This window comes from Equus przewalskii, chromosome 29 (assembly GCF_037783145.1).
Source record: "Equus przewalskii isolate Varuska chromosome 29, EquPr2, whole genome shotgun sequence".
Taxonomy (NCBI): domain Eukaryota; kingdom Metazoa; phylum Chordata; class Mammalia; order Perissodactyla; family Equidae; genus Equus; species Equus przewalskii.
In genome coordinates, this window is record NC_091859.1 from 18,861,732 (window position 1) to 18,882,005 (window position 20,274).

At 40.8% G+C, this 20,274-nt stretch overlaps 1 protein-coding gene across 3 annotated transcripts in view; it reads left to right on the forward strand.

The window, feature by feature from the left end:
• The window catches only part of PLEKHG7 (pleckstrin homology and RhoGEF domain containing G7), a 56,251-nt gene extending 36,781 nt beyond the window's left edge, over positions 1 to 19,470 (forward strand). For 2 of the 3 annotated variants that reach the window (XM_008537529.2, XM_070599482.1), the window contains exons 11-17: positions 3,490 to 3,664; positions 5,090 to 5,205; positions 5,570 to 5,663; positions 10,966 to 11,045; positions 12,790 to 12,943; positions 16,943 to 17,040; positions 18,058 to 19,470. In XM_008537529.2, the coding sequence (XP_008535751.2) occupies positions 3,490 to 3,664; positions 5,090 to 5,205; positions 5,570 to 5,663; positions 10,966 to 11,045; positions 12,790 to 12,943; positions 16,943 to 17,040; positions 18,058 to 18,165 (825 nt within the window). In that variant the 3' untranslated portion in view covers positions 18,166 to 19,470. The remainder of the gene's footprint in view (positions 1 to 3,489; positions 3,665 to 5,089; positions 5,206 to 5,569; positions 5,664 to 10,965; positions 11,046 to 12,789; positions 12,944 to 16,942; positions 17,041 to 18,057) is intronic. The other variant, XM_070599483.1, reaches the window with a different exon arrangement.
• Positions 19,471 to 20,274: the final 804 nt, after the last annotated feature.

Genomic DNA, 20,274 nt, shown 5'->3' on the forward strand with positions numbered 1-20,274 from the left:
CTTGCTACGGCCAGGCACTGTGCTGCATGCTGGTCATCTATGATCTCTTTGTCTTCACAATAACCCTGTAGGATTTTATAGTATCTCCATTTTTCAGGAGCTTCAACAAATTAGGCAACTTGCCAAAAGATACAGTTGCTCTGGGGCGGAGGCAGGGTTTGAATTCAGACCTGTCTGCAGCTGACATTCATTCTCCTACTATGCTCTGATATAAACAGTGTTCTTGGGGAACTTAAATCTGTGTGATTTTATGGGCTGCCTGGAACTGGGCTATGAATGCGCTGGCACTCATAGACCTCCACGCCATGGGGAGCTGGGCGTTATGAGTGTCTCTACATCATCTTGGTGCACACTGACAGCAGGAGAATTCTCCCCACTCTTTCAGAGACAGTTAAAATGATGCAGAGAAAGAGACTGCAAACTTAGTACCAACGATTTTAGTGTGGTTCAATTAACAATCGCTAGGAACTTGACCTACCATGGACTGAGAGTTCGAGACCTGCCAGGCACTGTTCTATGCACTTTGTGTGGATTATCTCATTAAAACCTCTCACCAACCTGATGAGGTGGCTACTCCTGTTATTTGCATTTCAAAGATGAGGTTTAGAGAGCTTACATAAATTTTCCAAGATTCCAAGAATGCCGGTTGCCCCAGCCCAATGTTGCATCCCACCAAGACAGATTTAAGAGGAGAACATTTTTATTTGGGCCCCTTAATTCCGTTCACTGTTCCCCTAATCACATTGGATATTTGTTATAAAACCAAAGCAGCCTCCATTGATCTAGACTCATCCATGAAAAGGCCTTTTATGTCCAATCTCTCTTGCCAGAGATGTTCTTTTCTTCCCTAACGGATCTGAAAAATAAAGCCAATATAGAGATGAAAGAAAAACTTATAGCTACTTTTAGAATCGTCAAATACTTTTTTTCTCTCTTTTGAGGCTTCCCAAAACACTAAAAGTTTCCAATACTCCTGCCTGGATCTTTGTCTAAACTATTTACCACTGATGCTTCTTGCCTGACTGAGATCTGGGCCAGATTGAGTGTTTTCACATTTGCCCTGAATACCACTGGATGCTGGCAGCCAGAGCTGTTCCTACGGCATGGAAATTTGGGGCAGGGGCCCAGGCCTGTGTGTTTTGAGGAAATCCCCAGCTGCTGCTAAGAAATCAGTTACTGGACCTCTCAGCCAACCCAAATGGAATGCTGTTGCCAATGAGTCAACGTGGAAATCAGCCCGTAAGGCCACAGTCTAAGGCCTTTCCACTCCTCTTCTTTCCACTCTACCACTCTCAGCGTTTCCACATCTCCAGTCTCTACTTCCTTCTCTGTCCCTTCCAACCCCAGTGAGAATCACAGACATTTTGAGCTGGATGGGAACTCAGAGGTGATCTAGTACCTTACACCATTTTACAGGAGAGGAATCTGAGGTACAGAGAAGCGAAGGTGGTTCCTCAGCAAGCCTTGAAGCCTGGCTCTTAAAGCTTCATCCACCATGCACTCCTGTGTTCACTCTGATGACCTCCCATCTGTATGTGGGGAAATGGAAAAGACAGTATCTAGCAGAATTCACGTGAGGAAGAGCCCTGGATGTTTTTAAAAGAAGTACTTTAACAAAGTTCCTAGTGTGGGAGAGTGAGACTGTCAGGGATGAGGTCAAGCTATGAAAGATAAGCACAAATTGCTAAGCATGAGGCAGGGAGAGAAAGAGGGGAAAGTTGGAGGGAGGGAAAAGCCGGAGAAAGAACTCTCTTTTTCCAAAGAAAAGAATGGAGCCAGCAAAATGGGGGAGGGGCTGTATATTTGACCCCTCCCCACAACCCAAAATCTTCAGTAAAATAAATACATGCACTCATAAAACATTTAGCATGAGTGAGTTTACGGTGGAAACCAACATCGGAAACCAACCAGAGGGCTAAGTTTGGCATTTGGCCCATGTTGTTCAGGGAAGAAACAGTGTGTGTGCAAGCCCAGGGGCCAGAGGAAACCATTGAAATCTCAATGAGATTCCGTGAGTTTGTAAATATCTAACTTGGTGGAATTTGAGCCAGTCATACCTAGCTCTCGGAAATGCAAGGGCTGACACCTGAGCATAAAAGACGTATGACATTATCTTTGGGGAAGCAAAGGGAGCCTTCTGAAGTGTACCTTGGCCTTCCTGAGGCTGGCCCTGAGGAGTCTGGGTCATGAGGCAAAGGAGTTAACCTGGGCTTGGACTGCACATGGAAGAGGAAAAAGAGGCGATAGCCTACAGGGAGAAGAATATTTAGTGTAAGGCCGGGCCCATTACAGCTGAACGCAGGACCAATGTGGGGCTAGTAGGTAGCAGAAGAGAAGAGGAAGAGAACACACTCCCTAATAAGACTACTTGACGTACCTATGTGCATAGTAGCCAGAGACCTGGCTCCAGGCATCATGTGTCACCTGCACAAAAGCGGGGCCTCTCAGGTTCAAGACGGTGTTGCATTCAAGAAACAGTCCAGCAGACGAAACAAACGTAGACGCTGTTCTCATGTTTACTTGTGTTTCTCAAATACCATTTATGGAAATCTAATGTATCACCCTTGGGCAACACTTGCTAAAATTCCTCTCCCTGTCTTCCCCAGTACTTGCATACCCTGTGACTGCTTCTTTCTCCAAACTGTCCCTATTGAAAATTGCCTGTGTCTTTGTCTCTGTCCTCTTTCCTCTCTGCTCTATGTCATGTAGATCACTTTAGCTCTTCAACTTCTATTTTCATTTTCTCCTCCTTACCCTGATTCCTTTCAACAAAGGAGGGTCAAGGAACTGACCCAGCAAGCAAAAACCTTTCCTTTTCCCTTCTATCCCCCGAGTTTGGATTCTCAATTCTCCTAACTGTGCATCACAACAAGGATATTAATAGAGCTGGTGAAACCAGGAATCTCCCCTGAGGACCAGGGAGAAGGGAGAAGCCAGTGGGCAAAACCAAGCTCTTATGTGAGAAGGACAGACAAGGCTGGAACACGTATACTAATACATCTTATCACTGCCACTGATGGAACATGCATTCTTGAAGAAGTTTAACAAATTTCGAACTTTTCCTGTACATCCAAATCCTGATAAATTTCCCCATTCAGGAGGGTTGAGTGGTGGTGTTGTAGGTAATGCTGATGACTGCCGCCTTCATCACCTTTATTGACAAGGCAAGACATCTGAAGAAGGACTCTTTCATTTCTTTAATTGCAAAGTAACAATGTAGTCAGTAATATTCAATAATACTTCTTAACCACATCTAAGAAGCCAATTTCAGACCCTGAATTTGGCACTGGTAGATAGATGCTTGCTAAAGACAGTTTAATACAGAATTTTTCAAAATCAAAGTCTAGTTCATGGCTTTTAATTTCCCTAGGAAGCTCACAGGTGCATCATGTCATTACTAAGTAAAATCTCTAAAAGTTCCTCGTGTCCAGGCTTCTTAATGCCTGGATAGAAGTGATAGTCTGATATGTCTGCTTTTGCCTTCCCCAGTGGTGTGAGCAAAATGAACAGTGCAGACGGCTTCACCTGCCTGAGCTACTAGTGGCTCCACTACACAGGCTGACTCGATACCCCCTGTTGCTGAAGAATATCTGGAAAAGGACTACCGACTCTACTGAGAAAATCATGATCTACTCCATCAAGGAAAAGGTGGAAAAGTCAATCCGTAAGTCCCTGAGATGAGTGACCCAGAGCTCCACTGTAAGTTTAATCAAAGAGTTGGGGGCCCTGCGGCTCCTGGGAACCATGCAGGCTTCCATCCTAGAAGGTAATTCCATTGACTTGAGGTCATGGCTTTCGGAAACACGGATTTGAGTTTGACTGCATTGTAAACCAAACACACACCAAACAATGGGCTCCAGTCACATCCTGGCCAACCCTCCCTGGCCAAGTTTACGCAGGACATGCTCTGTCTCGAAGGCTTTCAGAAGTGAGTTCAGGCAGGAAAATTTCCACTTCCCAGATGATTGAAGGCATTTTGTTTTTAACACCCGTACTGAACTCACACACAAAGCAAATGGGAGGCAACACCATGGGAAGTCTTTCTGGAGGATCAATTACCATTCATCATTTTATTAGTCACTGAAATCCAGGGCCAATCTTTAGAACTGAAATTTGAGAATAGGAACTAAGCAAGCCTTGTGATGACTTAAATTTATTTGTGGAACTCTGTATAATTAAATTCAAATAAAAAGTCCAGGTATATGCCAATAAACCAAGATTTCCTGGGAAGCATCAAAAGGGAATAACTCAAATTTTTCTCTTTCTACATTTTTTCATTCAAATTCTAAAATGACTCAAGGAATTAGAATTCAGCTTATCAAGTGAATAAGAACAAATTCAATTAAAGACAAACTTTTAAAAACTTTTAAAGTAATTTTGAAGGTTAATACTCATTTTGATAAGTTTGTGAGGAAGATATCATCTCTTCTGGAGAAATCTCCCAAGAATATGGATCCGTATTGTTGAGAGACGAGATCCCTGTGGCCTTCCTCTAAGTCTATGAGCTTAAAGATGATGGATTCTCAAGGATTCCACCCACCCTGTGATTCTCTGGGTCTATGACTTGCCCTCCGTGCTTCCAAAAATCATTTCAAAACCTCCATAGTAAGGTAATTAGAAAATGTTGGAAAATTAATACAAACCTTCAGAAGAGAAAATGAGTTCTTACCAAAAGGAAATAATCATCCTTATCATGAGTGAATGTATGTTTTGTGATTAGGACAAAAAGACTTGTTTGTCTTTGTCTGTATGATTTTTTTTCTTTCTCTAGTTATAGGCTGTGTGGTGTAGAGCATAAGAGAAAGCTACCAAGAGTTTTATTAGTAGTATTGAAATAAAAACACACAACACATTTCCAACTTACTGAATTAAATTAGTTAAGCTTCATTTTTCTCTCAAGAGGCTGACTGCAAATTAGTGAGTTTTTCTAAGACATTTAAACAGCAAGCAATATGTTAAATAAACCTAAGATAGAGTTTAGCTCCGGGGCTGTCAGTGTCTCTACATTATTTCTGTGGATCTTGGTTAAAATCTATGCTGTAATGTCACATGCATTTAAAAAATACATTGGATCTGTCTTGTCTTCCAGGGGATCTTGAAGGAAAAGTGAAGTGGCTTGACAATTTCCAAAAATGTAGACATCTCCAGGAGATTATAGTGTGGCCTCCACTTTGGGATAGAGATAAAAGGTTTTTCATTCCAGAGGTAAAAAAAAAAAAAAAAGGATCAGTTAGGACTTATGTCCCTTTCCAGAAGTCTGGCATTCAGGTGGAAATACACTAGCTTTACAAAGTCTCCAGCTGCCCATTTGAGTACTAAATCTAGTTTTATGAGCAAGAAGTGAAGCCTTTATCCACGTGGCATTGTATGTGGGAGGCTGATGTCATCATGCAATTCTTGGGGTGGCTCTTCTGAGAGGTTTTGCCATTCTTTCCCATCCCCATGTCCATCTACTGGCATTTCCAAATGTCATGAACTTTCTAGACCCCGTTCACTGCCCCAGTTTCTTGAACATGTTCTCTTCCAATCACTAACAATATCTCTTTGATCTTCTCTTTTGTTTTGCAAGTGCCTGAGACACATTTTTAAAGAACACATGGCAGAAAACATCTTGTCACCAACCAACAGACACCTTCTCTATGAAGGAAAATTAACTCTTGCAGGTAAATAACTGTTTCCTTCAAAACCCTAAGATCTTTGCTACCTGATAACTTGTCCAACTGTTGCTAATTGAAGGGTGGGAGGAACGGTATTTGCCTGTGGCCAAGGCGATGCAAAATGTGAATGAGAGAGCATCCTGCGGAGTCACACAGACTCCAGCTTGATCAACGACTTCGCAACGTAGCTAGCTATGTGCCCTCCGTTTTCTCTCTATAAAATGGGCTAAGTGTATCTATCTCATAAGATTATTGTCAATGGGGCCAGCGTGGTGGCGTAGGGGTTAAGTTTGTGCACTCTGCTTTGGTGGCCTGGGGTTCGCAGGTTCGGATCCTGGGTGCAGACCTGCACATCACCTGTCAAGCCATGCTGTGGCAGCATTCCTCACAGAAGAACTAGAAGGACTTACAACTAGGATACACAACTATGTACTGGGGCTTCGGGGAGAAAAAAAAAAAAAACTATGAAAAAAAGATTGTTGTTAAAATGAAATAACACATAGGAAGAGCTTGGCTCAAGGTCTGGAATATGGTAAACACTCAATGTCAGCTGTTATCATCATTTTACTCCTCCAGTGAGCTGGGCAATTATCCTATCAGTGTTATTGAGAACCTATTATGTAACACACATTGTGGTAGGTAGGTACTGTTGGAGGATATAAAACAATTATTTTGTTTAATCCTTTCCCTCTGATGGAGAAGCTCCGCCAAAATGAGCAGACCTGCAGGATAAGTTCAGAAAAGAGGATCTGTGAAACTGGAGTGCCCGGGAGGTGGGCTTGCGGGGAGAGAAAGGATGGAGGTCAGTGGAAGGACAGGAGGCAGGGCATCCCAGATAAGGAGCACAGCAGGAGAAAAGGCTCGAAGCAGAAGCCACCTGACAGAATAGCCTCTAACAGCATGGTTAGGAGGGCAAGCCCCGTAGGCTGACTGCCAGGCTCACTTCCTGACTCAGCCTCCTCTGCCTGTGTAACCTTGGGCCAGTCACAGCAATCTCCCCATGCTGCAGTTTCCCCCCTTTGTTGTGAAGATTAAATGAGGTAATGGATGTGCAAGCGCTTGAAAGAATGGTTGGCGCAGAGTCTGTGCTCCATAAATATGATGATGATCAGAAAGAGCTGCCTGACTGATACAAGATTTGCATTCATTCATTTATTCATTTCTGCACAACACCCTGATTGGACACCTGCTGTGTACGAAGCCCTGATGGGCTGTGAGGTGGCCTATTTATGGTAGTGTGAGATCCGGTGGGGAGTGCCGGGCAATGATTCTTTATTCAATACACATCTGTGGAGAATCTGCTGTATTTTAGGTAGAGTATTAGATGTCAGGTTGGGATATAACCCCCACCTGGCAACTGCCATCTAGAGAAGATAGACATGCCCAGCGTTTTACATCAAAGGGCTTTTTTATGCATTTTCTCCTTCCAGCGAGTTATGCAGAGAAGTTACATTTAATCCCATCTTACAGGTGAGGAATGTGAGCCTCAAGGAGGTTCTGTATCATGCTCAAGGTCACCTGGCAGGTAAACAAGCAGGGTCCAGACTCAAGCCAGGCTGCCTCAGCCTAGTAGGCTTCCAGAATCACAGCAAGTGCCTTGGAAGCCAAACAGAGGGACCCAACCAGAAAATTGCTGGCAACAAGAAGTCTTTGAGTTCTTGGGCAGGGACTTGATAGGCTTAAAAGGGTGCTGAAAGGTTATCAGAAGCAATGCACAAAATGGTGTAGAGGAGGAGACCAAAGCCGGGAGACCAGCCTGGAAGCTTCGTGGAGAAGCAGAGTGAGGTGAGAAGAGCTTGGGCCTGAGTTTCTCAACCATTCTTAACCTGTAGACCAACCACCTCCCAATTCCATTTGAAGACAACAATTTTAAATTTTCTTTGATGTTGTTTACAATTTCAAAAATCATTACCTATTGTGACAAAACCAAATGAAAGTAACAAAGCAAAACACAGCTCTGTGTTCAAACATACACCTTTCCCCCCAAATTGGCCTCCACCTAGATTTATTAGAGATTTTGATTTATCTCTTCCCTCTATCTACCAACTTCCCAACACTGTGAGATGCACTGGCCTATTCTAAAATCTCAGAAATGGACATGAATAGAAAAGGATAAACGTGAGAGATATTTCAAAGGCAAAAACAGGAGGACTTTATGATTGATAAAATGGATGAAGAGGAAATGAGTCGACGATGCCTTCCAGTGTTCATCTATGTGCCTGAAATCTTGGTTGATAACACTGAGGGTGGAGGAGGAAGGGGCTCAGGGAGCCAATTTTAGGGTTCAGGTGTGGGCATGTGGAAGCCACATGGAAGCTGGATAAATATGACCATAACCACTCTCAGTGAAAAGCCACATCAGTTGTACATTCACATTTCACGTGGATTGGGGTGCTGGTCACGGAAGCATAGGAGAGAGACTGGCCTAAGAAGGACTCTGCAGATTGACACAACTCTTCAGAAAAAGTTTCTTGTAGAGTCAAATGTGGTAGAATGGGAATGACCTATGTAAATGTCACTAATACCAGGCACTAGTTTGATGGCATATGCCATTAGTCAAATTCTATCAGAGAGGAGGCACCATACAGTAGTAGCAAATCAAGTTTAAAGTCACTGGGACTTTGACTCAGAGTTGGCAGAGATGTGGTGGGGGTTGGGAATAGCGTTAGAAGAAACAGGACACCATTTTGAATGGAAAAAGCAGTGCACCAAGAATCAAGGGATGTAGCACCAATTGTGGGCTTTGGGAAAGTTGTGTAAATTTCCTTAGTCTCTTCTGTAAATATTGTTGATGGTGATAATGATGATGATGATGATAACAATGACTGATGATACCTAAAATATTGTCCCAAAATTTCTTCCCGCTTTAAAAACAGTACTATTGTAACCAAATAAGTGTATTTTCTTATTCCCAGAAGGTACAAGTTTTCATAACTTTTGGAGCATAACCAACTTCCCTTTGGAATTCATGCCAGCACACCCTTCACAAATGTATTGCTCCCCACACATTGGTGTTTCTAAATAGAAAAACGAGTAAGGTGCAGACAGATATGCTGGTCCAACAGCTAACACCTAAAGAACACATTGTTCAAGCTGCTGCAGAACTGAAATAAGTCAGTGATGCTGCTCCGTTCTCTAACAGTGCAACGAAAACCCCACAGTCCAGACTCCATGAGAAAAACAAACAACCAGTCGAGACTGAACTGCAAACATTTCTAAGTCTCAGTTCTGATTGTGTAGCACTTAGCTACGCAGAATTTCAGACTCACGGTGTTCATTAGTTAAGTCTAATGAAATCATTTGGTTAGTTTTTTCACTGGGCTGCAATAGCTTAAAAATCCTGGGATAATGAATATGAACACTCTGACTTTATGCTTATAATCTCCTCCTTAGTCATCCTCTTTCGTATTACTGCATCTGCTTTTAAACACTGTCAATTCCTGAATTTATCTTATTTTAACTCTTGTTTACGTGCTTAATATGTGTCTGCTCTCACTAGAATCAAAGCTCCCTGAGGGGAGAGCTTCTGTCTTAATCACCGATGTACAGCAGGCGCTCAGTGTTTGGTGACTGCTTGGAGGAACACAAGGGCCTCCATAAACGGTAGCTAAAATAATCACCATCTCCTAGAATAAAGTCTAGGCACAGAAAATGCTCACTACCTGTTTGTTAAGGCTTGAAATTAGAGGGAGAAAACAAAACTATTTCATTTTGACAATGATCATCAACCTAATTCACGTGTGAGTGGCAGAGGGTGAAGAAAACAATGTTTAACAGTTCTTGAAGGTCTAGGGCTGCCCCAGTGTCCCATTCCTAGTCCTCTGTATTAGTTAGGTTATTGATTCAGCCATTGGAGACAGAGACAGATAACAATTGCTTAGAAAGACAGAAGTTTCTTTCTCTCTCGTGTAAAACCCTGAACTATATGACAGCTCTACTCCACAAAATGATTAGGGATCCAGGTTCCTTCTGTTCTTGTGCTCTGCCATCCCTGGGGTACTGCTTTCTTTTGTGTGGCCCAAGATGAGTCACCAGTGTGTCTATATTCCAGCCAGTGGGAAGGGCCAGGGGGACAGGAGAGCATTGTCCTGTTGTCTAAGGATATGACTCAGAACTTGCACGCTTCTGCTCATGTTCCATTGGTCAGAATGTGGTCACCTGGTCATATTTAGCTACAAGGGAAGCTGGGAGATGTAGTATTTATTCACAGTGGATATGTACCCACTACCACCTGGAAATTCCATTACCACAAAAGAAAGGGTAAATGGTTTTTGAGAGACAACCTGCAGTCTTTGCTGCAGCCTGATTTGCAAAAAGGAAAGTTTCTAGTAGTGATGGAATACAATTCTTAAAAAATATTCAAGGATGATTCAAGATTGAATAAAATATCTAATTTCTCTTCTATGTAAATATAGAATCTTTCCTCTAAACTTAAAGGGGAGAGAATAGAAATGAATCCTAAATATTTTATCTATTATATTAACCTTAGTTATCTCATTTCCAGAGATTAAAGTATATGAGAAAGAACTTCTAGAATAATATAAATAAAAATACACAGAATAATAAAAAATATTTACTGAGTGGCTTAAACAGCAGACATTTCTCCCAGTTCTGGAGGCTGGAGGTCCCAGATCAAGTTGCTGGCCTATTCGGTTTCCGGTGAGAGCTCTCTTTTGGCTGGCAGATGGCCTCCTTCTCAGTGTCCACACGTGACAGAGAGAGAAAGAGCTCTCTGGTGTAACCCCTTAGGGTGACACTAATCCTATGGGATCAGGCCTCCACCCTTATGCCTTCATTTAATCTTACTTACTTCCTTATTCCGAATCCAGCCACACTGTGGGTGCCGGGCAGGTTAGGGCTTCAATGTATGAATGGGCCAGGGGGGTCGGGGAGCACAATTCAGTCCACAACGACGACAGAATGTGTTTTTCCTGGTAAGGTACACCTCTGCCAACGACCACCCAGATGAGACAAGAGGCACAAATGCTGTTGATAGACATGTCCCAGGTTAGGTTGAAACCATAACAGATATCATCCGGGTTATCTTAGAGACACATGAAATGCATCACAAATACAATGTCTCTAAAGTTGGAAGCGTGGGCACCCATCAGATTTCTGCTTTAGGGAGAAATCAGTTCAACAGGAATGCGGTTTTCTGAGCCACGTGACTGGGCGTCCTGAGCTGCAAGCCGGCTGTGCTCTGATTACCTGCTCTGTTTTGTTTTCTACGGGCTTCTTAGATTAAACAAACGAACAAAAACTTTGTTTACAATTTTCCGCCCCAATTTCACCTTCTTTCTCTCCTCAGAAAGCACAAGATTCCTAGATGTTTATCTGTTTCTCTTCGATGATTTCCTCTTAGTTACAAAAACTAAGCGCAACAAAAAGGTAAAGTGTGGCTATTTCTAAAGAAATCTGCCTAATAAGCTGAGAAATAGTTCTAAATAACTTGTGTTTTTAAAAATATAAATGATTCTTATATGTCAAATTGGATTCTACCCTCTAAAAATGGGAGGCATTACAAAATATTGGCTTTTTTTAGTTGTATAGCTTTGAACTAAAAAATAGTAACAAAAGCACGTTACATTTCTTAAGGATGTCAAAGGAAGTGTGCATTTTTAGAATGACTTAGTCTGTATACTTTTGAGGTAAGTCCCAGAAGCCAGAGGACTTTATGCCCGACCTGCCTAAGAAAATGAGACCAAAATACTTTTGTCCATATCAGCCCTTTCCTCGTCCAAATTGTCCACCGCCACAACAGCTGTCGGGGGCAGGGGGCCTCTCTAAACTGTCTGCTGCCATGTGCCGAGGTGATAACCACCACTCATTCTAACGTATTGCTGGCATGGCAGACAAAATAAGTCACCTGGGAGCTAGAGCCACAAAATCTCTTCCAAGAACAGGGATTTTCCCCCATATTGTTTATGGTTATTGTTATTGTTATAATGTTATTAATTATTGTTGTTGTGTCTAGCCATTAAGCCATGGGTCTCAAGTTTCACTAAAGGCTTTCTATCTAATCTCCCATTTCACGGTCTGTTCCCTGAATCAGCTATGCCAGCAGTTATCAGGAAGGGGGCCTATTCTAAGGCTCTCAGAAACGTGTCCTTGGCAGTGAGAGGAGGAACTGCATATATGTCTTAAGCCATCAGAGATATCTAATGTTGCTTCATTCCGCTCACTTCTTTACCAAATGACTAGACTTAGGCAGATGTAAGATCATGAGAGTAGATCTATCTTTCAATAACCTAAGCTTCTAGATGACATGTTGGCTAAATAATTTAAGGATCTTTAAGCAATGAAATAGACATCCATTAATCAATCTATGAACAGTTGATGGGTGGCTGGGGAGGGAATGGGTGTTGGAGAATATTAAGAGTGCAGTTTTGAAACTAGGATGGTCTCCTATTTTAAGCTACCCAAACTAGCATGTCTGAATGTGTCAAGCTTTGAAACATCTCTATCCCCTTTAAAAACCTTGCCGCTAAGCACAGCCTACCTTCACTTTAAATGGCACAAATCTGAGCACATGAATTAATGGCAGCCCACAGTGACTGTATTATAAGGTAATATTCTGGTTTCATGCTTCACAACTTGATTCCAAAACAAGGAATCTGTTTTAAATTCCTCTTTCCTATTTAATGCACAATATATCTCATGCAAATCAGTCTTTTACACCCTTTTAAAAAAATTTATCATATATTCAAAACAATTTCAATTATTTACAAATTATAGAGCACGGAAACTATTTAGAGTTTAGTATTGGATATGATGGACAGAGACAGTCAAAATGAGGCTCCCCTTTCTCATTCATCTCACTCAGTACTATAGAGATCCCTCATTAAAGAGGTACTGGAAATGAAGAGCTTCTCATTGACATGACGGTGATTAAAATGTCTCCCAAGTATAGATGGCACCCATTGTTGATTCAGGTAATTAAACTTGGGGATCAGAAACACTATGCTTTGAATCACTATGTACTTTAGGGAAATGCTTTTCAAGATCCAGAAAGAGTAGTAAGCTGGATTTCAAGCAACTGTTTCCAAAAATCAATTTGCTTAAGGATGCACTTTAGGTATGTGCACCAATACTTGTTTCCTGTTTATTACATTATTTTTCTCTTTAATTTCAGAAACTCGGAGGCTCAGACGCTGGTCTAATGTGTCCTTCACTTACTCCTGAGCTGCAAACAGTAATAAAAGAGGGTGGTTCGTGCACGGTGCTCGACCAGCCCATTCCACTAGATAGACTGGTAGTCAAAAGTATCGATCCACTCCACGTGTCAGGTATGTGTCTATTTTCTTCACTCAGCATATCTGTCTGCTATCACAGAGTTTTATATTGGCATTTTTGGTAAGAGGAAATGACTCCAATTTGTCTTCATAAAAGACAATTTGAGTTCCTATGTGGCTACGCATCACTCACTCTATGAACTAGTTCTGGAAAGTGTTGGACTTAGTTTCCAATGCATAGATGACCCAGCTCTGCCGCTTGCTAGCTAGGTGACCACAGGAAGGCACTTAAGGTTTCCAAGCCATAGATTCCTTTTGATAAAACAGGGATAATAATACCTACCTCAGTAGGTTGTCATGAGAAGTAAATGAAATAATGCCCGCAAAGCACTCAATAAATGTAGCTATTATTAATATTGCTATTATATAATTATTGTTAATACTGTCACTATTGTTAAAGCACTGGTACACCACGACGTGCCATGCAAGCCTAAGATGTTTTATTACTAGAGCTCTATAGAAAGAATTATGCCATAAATAAAAACATAAATATATATGTACATATACATCATGCGTATAGGTCAGAAATATATATTATTTTTTTCATTTTTCAAGCATCTCCTGAGTTTCTTGAGAACTAGGCACTCTGTGGGTGTCCTGATGTTCCAAAGATGAACAAGAAACAGCCTTTGTTCTCGGGGAGCTCTCAGAACAATGAAAGATCACTAAATCCTCTGTCATGACAGCCCTGGGACTCCAGGGACCTGAAGGACATTTCTGTCTCGAGTGCCGGGTAGATGGCGGCAGTGTCCAGGAGGAAGCAGACACTCATTCTGCCTTGGGTATAGGATCGGAGGAGACCGGCTGAAGCCAGGCGGGAGGGGACTGCCTTCCTGTCCTAAGCGAGGAGCACTATCCATTCCCCTCAATTCCCACCCCAGCCGCCATGCCCAGAACATCCATGACTAGCACAGGACCAACTTGTAGAGAGCAGTGAATGAGTGAATGAATACACAAACGAATGATCATAGCAAACCCTGACACAGTTATGTTAAATAACCAAGTTGTATGTTTAAATGTTTTACACATGTTAACTTGTGAATGGAAGCAAACGCTCTCCCCAAGAGCAGAAGGCTCCAGAGCCAGAGCCTCTGCCTCGTTTGTCTATTCTTTCTACTTCCACTAAGGCTCGCTGCAATGTGACCCGGGCAGGCGGTAAGACTCTTACATCTGATTCAGCTGGGACCAATCATGGTCTATATAGGCCAAAGACTGCATAAACCAGAGAGCGTTTCCAGAGCAACCCTAAAAAGGGGCATCTCAGGGGAGCAAAACCTTTGCCTGTGAGTGCACCCCCCACCCCCAACACCACCGGGTGTGAGCCTCCTCTCTGCTCAGGATGGCAAAGCAGTGTAGACAGGCAGAGACTCAGCATGTGAGACACAGAAATCACTTCCTTTCGTCTGTTTGTTTAGCTTACTTTTTCATGGGGAAAAATGTCACAGCAGAGGGAATCCTAGGCCAGGAATGTATTCTCTCACTACAGTGGCCATAGTTAGAAGATTCTGGCACGATAAACGGACTTGAGGGGAGGAAGCTGTCAGAGCCCCATGGGGAAGACTGGAAGCAGCTTCGGCTGAGGGCTGTCTCTCCCAGCGCTGCCAGCTTTAAGAACTGGACTTCAGGGCAATCTGAGATCACTGGATTACTTTGGGAGATGCGTGTTGTTTCTTCTCTATTTCTTTTATTTTTTTTAAATAAAAACAATACCTTTTTAAAAACTATACTTCACCATTTTTTATTTTCTGATTTGTCACTACCATCTCTTGTTTCTGTTTTATTTTTCTATTTTTCTCATTCCTCTTGCCTGTTATTTTGACTATTCAGATACAGTGCATGAGACAGAATAGCTGCAGAGTGGGAGAGTGTAAGGGGCAAAGAAAAAAGAGATTGCCCTTTGCAGTGACAGAGACCTAGTTTCAAATCCTGGGTCTATCATTTACAAGCTGTGTGACCTTGGAAAATTTAATCTGTTTCTGCATTTGTAAGTAGGAATTAGCTGACCTATCTTATACAGTTGCTGTGTGATTTAAATGACACACAAAGGAAAAAAACATAGCACAGTGCGCAGCACACAGTAATTATGCTTAATTATTATATTAGGTGGAAAAAATAGCTATTCCTGCCCATTTATTATTTCCTTATTTTATTTTACAAGCCTAGCCATACCAGGTCCTTCTGCTTATAAAGCCCCTTGTACCCACATTACAAACCAAACAGATGAAGGATACCTTAAATACTGAGAACTACATTCACAATTTTTGAGGAGAGTGGATTCCAAAATCCAGCCAAAGAACAACCACCTGGTCTTTATTTAAAGCCTCACTTGCTACAGGGAATTTAGAAGGAGAAAAATCGAGGAGTAAAACAAACACAGCCAAATCTTTTTTCCAGAAAGTCATTTTAACAGGTTTAAGTTCTTTCACCCTAGGGAAGCTGGACAGAATTTCATGACCTCACTAGACTTTGTTGTGATAGAATTTAGGAAATATGAGGTTTAGACTGTTCTAATGTGTGATACTGGAACAGTTCTTGCAGTCAAGAAAATAAATGTCTCGCGTTCGCTTTGATTCTGAAATGAGGCCCAACCTGCCTCGATGAGTCTGAATTAAACCCACAAACTTCAGCAAATAGAAATCACAACAGTGGACAAGCATCAGCTTAATGATCAGCCAAGAAAAGACAGCGCTCTCCTCCTTCTCTCTGAAGTACCTGATGTGACCAGGAGACAACCCTGATTTGGTTTTTTTATTTGTTCCTAAACATAAATCGACTGTGGAAAGAATATATGGGCTGCTGAATTTTATTCCCTGAGTTGTATTAATAACTCAAGGAAGCAGCTTTCATTTTAAGAGCTCCTGCTATATAAAGAGGAATCTGCTCTCCCAGTATCTCCTGTGATTTCAGAGACCAGCTAGGAAATGACAGAACAGATTGTTTGTTTTGCAAACACACAAACCATGCCAACGTTTCTTTTTGTTTTATGTTTCACATAATTTGGTGGATGTAGGATTTTACTTGAGTCAATTTTTTGGCTTTTCTTGACCTGTTGTGAAGCATTCAGGTGGTTTTGTATTTTTGCCTCATCTTAATTTGTTTATAACTCTTGTTTTGATGTGACTTCCCTTTAAATACAAAAATAAATATTTTGAAAAGGAGTGGTGAGGGTCAAAAAAGTAAGAATTACATTCTTTCCGTATTTTTATTATCTATATTTTACATATACCAAATCCACCTAATATGCTAAGTTTATTCCTTACGGAGGAGACCCCTCACAGGACATTTGGTTCTGTCCAAGACGTCTGTAAGACATTTGGTCCATTAGATATTTGGTCTATGCCAAAAGGTCCTTGACATTTGGTCCTGTCCAAAATGTCCATGAGCATATTTGTTCCAGGCCAAATGGCTTTGGACAGGACCAAATATCAAGGACCTCTTTGCATGGACCCAATGTGTCCATGGATGTTTTGGACAGGACCAAATATCAAAGATCTCTTGGCTTGGACCAAATGTCTGATGAATGTTCTAGACAGAACCAAATGTCAAGGACCTTTTGGCATAGACCAAATATCTCCATGGATGTTTTGGACATGACCAAAGGTGACAGATATCAAGGACCTTTTGGCATGGACAAAATGTCTGATGAACATTTTGGCATGGACCAAATACATCTTATGGACGTTTCGGACAGGACCAAATGTCTACTAACCGAGAAGCACATTTTCCATTACTTAAGCTGTTATTACATTTCCTCAAGCTCCAGAAGTCATAGCTAAGGAATAAAGGGTTTTCATACTTAAGTAGGCTCCATTTGGACATAGTAGTGAAGTCTTGGTCTTGGAATCAGATTTTTATTATTATTATTTTTTTGTAATCTACATAAAACTCCCACCTTTGTTAAAAAACAAACAAAAACTCCAGGTTCTTGTAGTGCGGAACTGTTGGATGCCACATTAAATGATTTGGCTTTTTGTCTTTGTAATCTTTTTCTAGTCTTTGGGCTGAGAAATGCTTTCCTTATACAACATGAAAACAGATATCGACAGTGTATAGCAGCATTCTTATTACAAGCCCAAACGGAAAACATCAAAGTATGTATTTCAATTTTGTAGGTTTTGCTTCTTCAGTCTTGACACGAGGACAAACCTCATCCCAAGCCTCTTAAGTAACAGTGAATGGGAAGTTCCGTATTTCCCCCAGGGCTCTGGGACGGGCAGAAGCTGGGAGGAGGGGAGGGATATGCAGAGCGAGTCCACATCATGCTCAGAAAGCTCGGAGGAGACAGTTTCCTCACACTCGCAGGGTTGACACAACCTCCCCTTCTCCCGTGGCAGGAGTTCTAGAGCTGCCTCTGAGTTCTGCAGTTTCTGCAGGAAATGGGGAAGAACTGCTTTGCATTGCGTGATTGACTTTTCAGATGCTCCAATTAACCCCAAAGTCCCAGTATACAAATAATGTGACGCCAGCTTAACTGAGTTAATAGTGCAATAATGAACCATGTCAAGTCTGCTCTTCAAGTTTTGAAAATACATAGCTGTTTTTGCAGCTATGGAGTTGAAGAGCAGCTGCTTGTCTGACTCTGGTTTCTCTATCTCAGAAGTTTCCATTTTTGTCTTTCCTCTGGTAGGCTTTCATCATGGCTACAAGGTGTCCAGACAATAAATGCAATATTGCATTATTCCTAAGGACTCAATTTGCTGGGTCACCTTCCTCAGTCTGTTTTTCAAATTATGCCACTGGTTAAGAACTTCTACTTCCACACAAAATGGAAATTCAAGAAATTCAGCTTTCAAACTATTTATATATAATCTCGGTGCTCATTTTCTTAATTAGTCATCATTGATTATTTGATGCTTTGATTACTCGTGGCTGTTTATCCAACTTGCATACCATGCTCATTTAATTCATTTGCATTTTTGTATATGATTAGAGATACTTATGAAATAGATGTAAGATAGAAAATGGGAAACATGCAAATGTTTCATTAGTTTTCAGTTTTAAACAGCCAGTCAATAAATACAAAGGGAAATATTAACCCAAATATGTGAGAAATTGTCAGTTTAACATTCTCTCTCTCTCTCTCCCCCTATATATCTTTCTTTTAACAGAAAATATGGATGGCACAAATAACAGCAGCAATCTCTTGCTTCACCAAGAGTCAGGAAACCAAGAAAATATCTTCATTCACATTGCCTGCAGAATCCTCTGAAATTTAGGGACCTAAAATAAGTGGCACACCTTTTTAGACATTAGGAATTAAGGTATTCTTTCATTCAAACTTTTGTAACACTTATCTAGTGATGAGCTAGAAGGAAATGTTCATTTTAAAGGAGTTCCAGAATTTGAGAATTTGAGCTAGGAAAATCCTCAGTATAGAGGAATAATGACTACAATAAATTTGAACTCTGAGGAATTTCTTGGCAAGCATATACTGATATCCAGACTTAGAATGCTTCATTTGGGCTTGCAAGAGGTGTGAGTGAAGGGTGAAGTATGGTGCTATTATAATTTGTAAAGGGTCAATGATCATATAAATGGAATGTCAGGAGTAAAACAATGTCCCGCTTTGGGTCCAATGTGAATTCTAACATCTTACTTTGTGTATATGTATAATGAAACCAATTTTCCTACATGGCTTATAAGTCATTCTTACTGCTTTATAGTTCTACCTCACACACAGTGATAATTCTTTCGATACAAAGTTTGATTGCAGTTTTAATATATTAAGCAATAAATAAGGTCTACCGTTTAAGAGCAGTTTTTAAATTCCTATTCTCCAACAGTTTACTTACCTCAGGTATACTATATAATACTCTAACTTGGAAGTAGAAAATCCCAAAGACTAAATTCCATTATTTTAAGAAAGAAAAAGCAAATATCTGTTCCAGTTTCACCAACTACACTTTTACCGGGGAGATTTTCATAGAAATAGCAAGATATCTTAAAGTCTCATTTTTTGAAGAATGAGTTTGTATAAAACTACTTTCTGGTTTTAAGTGGGGGATGTGTGTGTGTGTTTTAGCGCAGTACAGTCACTTAATTTTATTTGGCAGGACTTGAAACTTCATTAGAATTTTTCAAGACAGGCAGCTTGAATTATGATATTATCACGGTGGAATATACTAGTAACTGCATTCAAGGAACTAGTTCTTATGGTCAGATTATATTTTCCCAAATGGAAATCCACAAATTTTAATTTCAGGCACAGTACCTCTTGCAATATCCAAAATGGAAGTAGTAAATTTATCAACTTGGGCTGTAAGACAAGAATACCTTAACTGATTTCCTTAAGTTGGAGAACGGGATAGAGAGGACGATGCTTGCAGAGGTCATGTGCACAGTTAATTCTTTGAGGAAAATGCAGATTTCACCATACAAGCCAGGCAGGACAGACAAGTGCAGCATATACGCTCTTGTGCAAGGGCCAGGCACTTTTAGAATGGAGGGTCAAGTCTCTGTATAATAATGTCAGACATTTTTAAGAGTGAGTGAAAATAAAAGGAAAATCTGGAGAGCACTAACTATTGTTAATGTCTAAGAATAAATGAGAAAAAGAAAAAAGGCAAAGAAGGGGAGAATAGACTTCAAGTTCATTCCTAGAGATGGGATCTGGAGGGGAATGAAAGCAATTATGTCCAGGAGAAGACAACACCGATTTATGCAACAGAAGATTTAGGAAGAAATTTCTGGCCAAAAAATATATTTTTTGAGGAAAAAAAAAAAATAATCATTCTGCAGGGATTTTTAGATATAAACTGACCTAAGAGGAGGGCAGTGGACTAGGACTAGCAATCTCTCAAGGTACCTTTAGTCTCATGAGTCCGGTAGCCATATTTATAAGTATAAAGTAATCATATATTTATATGTATAAAAAACTAGTGTCTCCCTTAAACCTCATTAACAGGAGAGAAATATTGACTAAATTAACATCAAGGATGTGAAACAGTATAAGAATATTCTAAATACAAAGAAATATTAGCACTCCTATAGTCACTGCAGCACTATTCACAATAGCCAAGACGTGGGAAAAATCTTAATGTCCACCAACAGATGACTGGATAAAGAAAATGTGATATCTACATACAACAGAATACTATTCAGCCTTAAAAAAAAGAAGGAAATTCTGCAATATGCAACAACATGGATGAACCTTGAGGACATTATGCTAAGGGAAATATGCCAGTCACAGAAAGACTAATATTGCATCATTGCACTTATATGAGCTATCTAAAATAGTCAAATTCATACAATCAAAGAGTGGAATGGTGGTTGCCAGGGGCTGGGGAGAGGGGGAAATGAGGAGTTGTAATCAATTGGCATAAAGT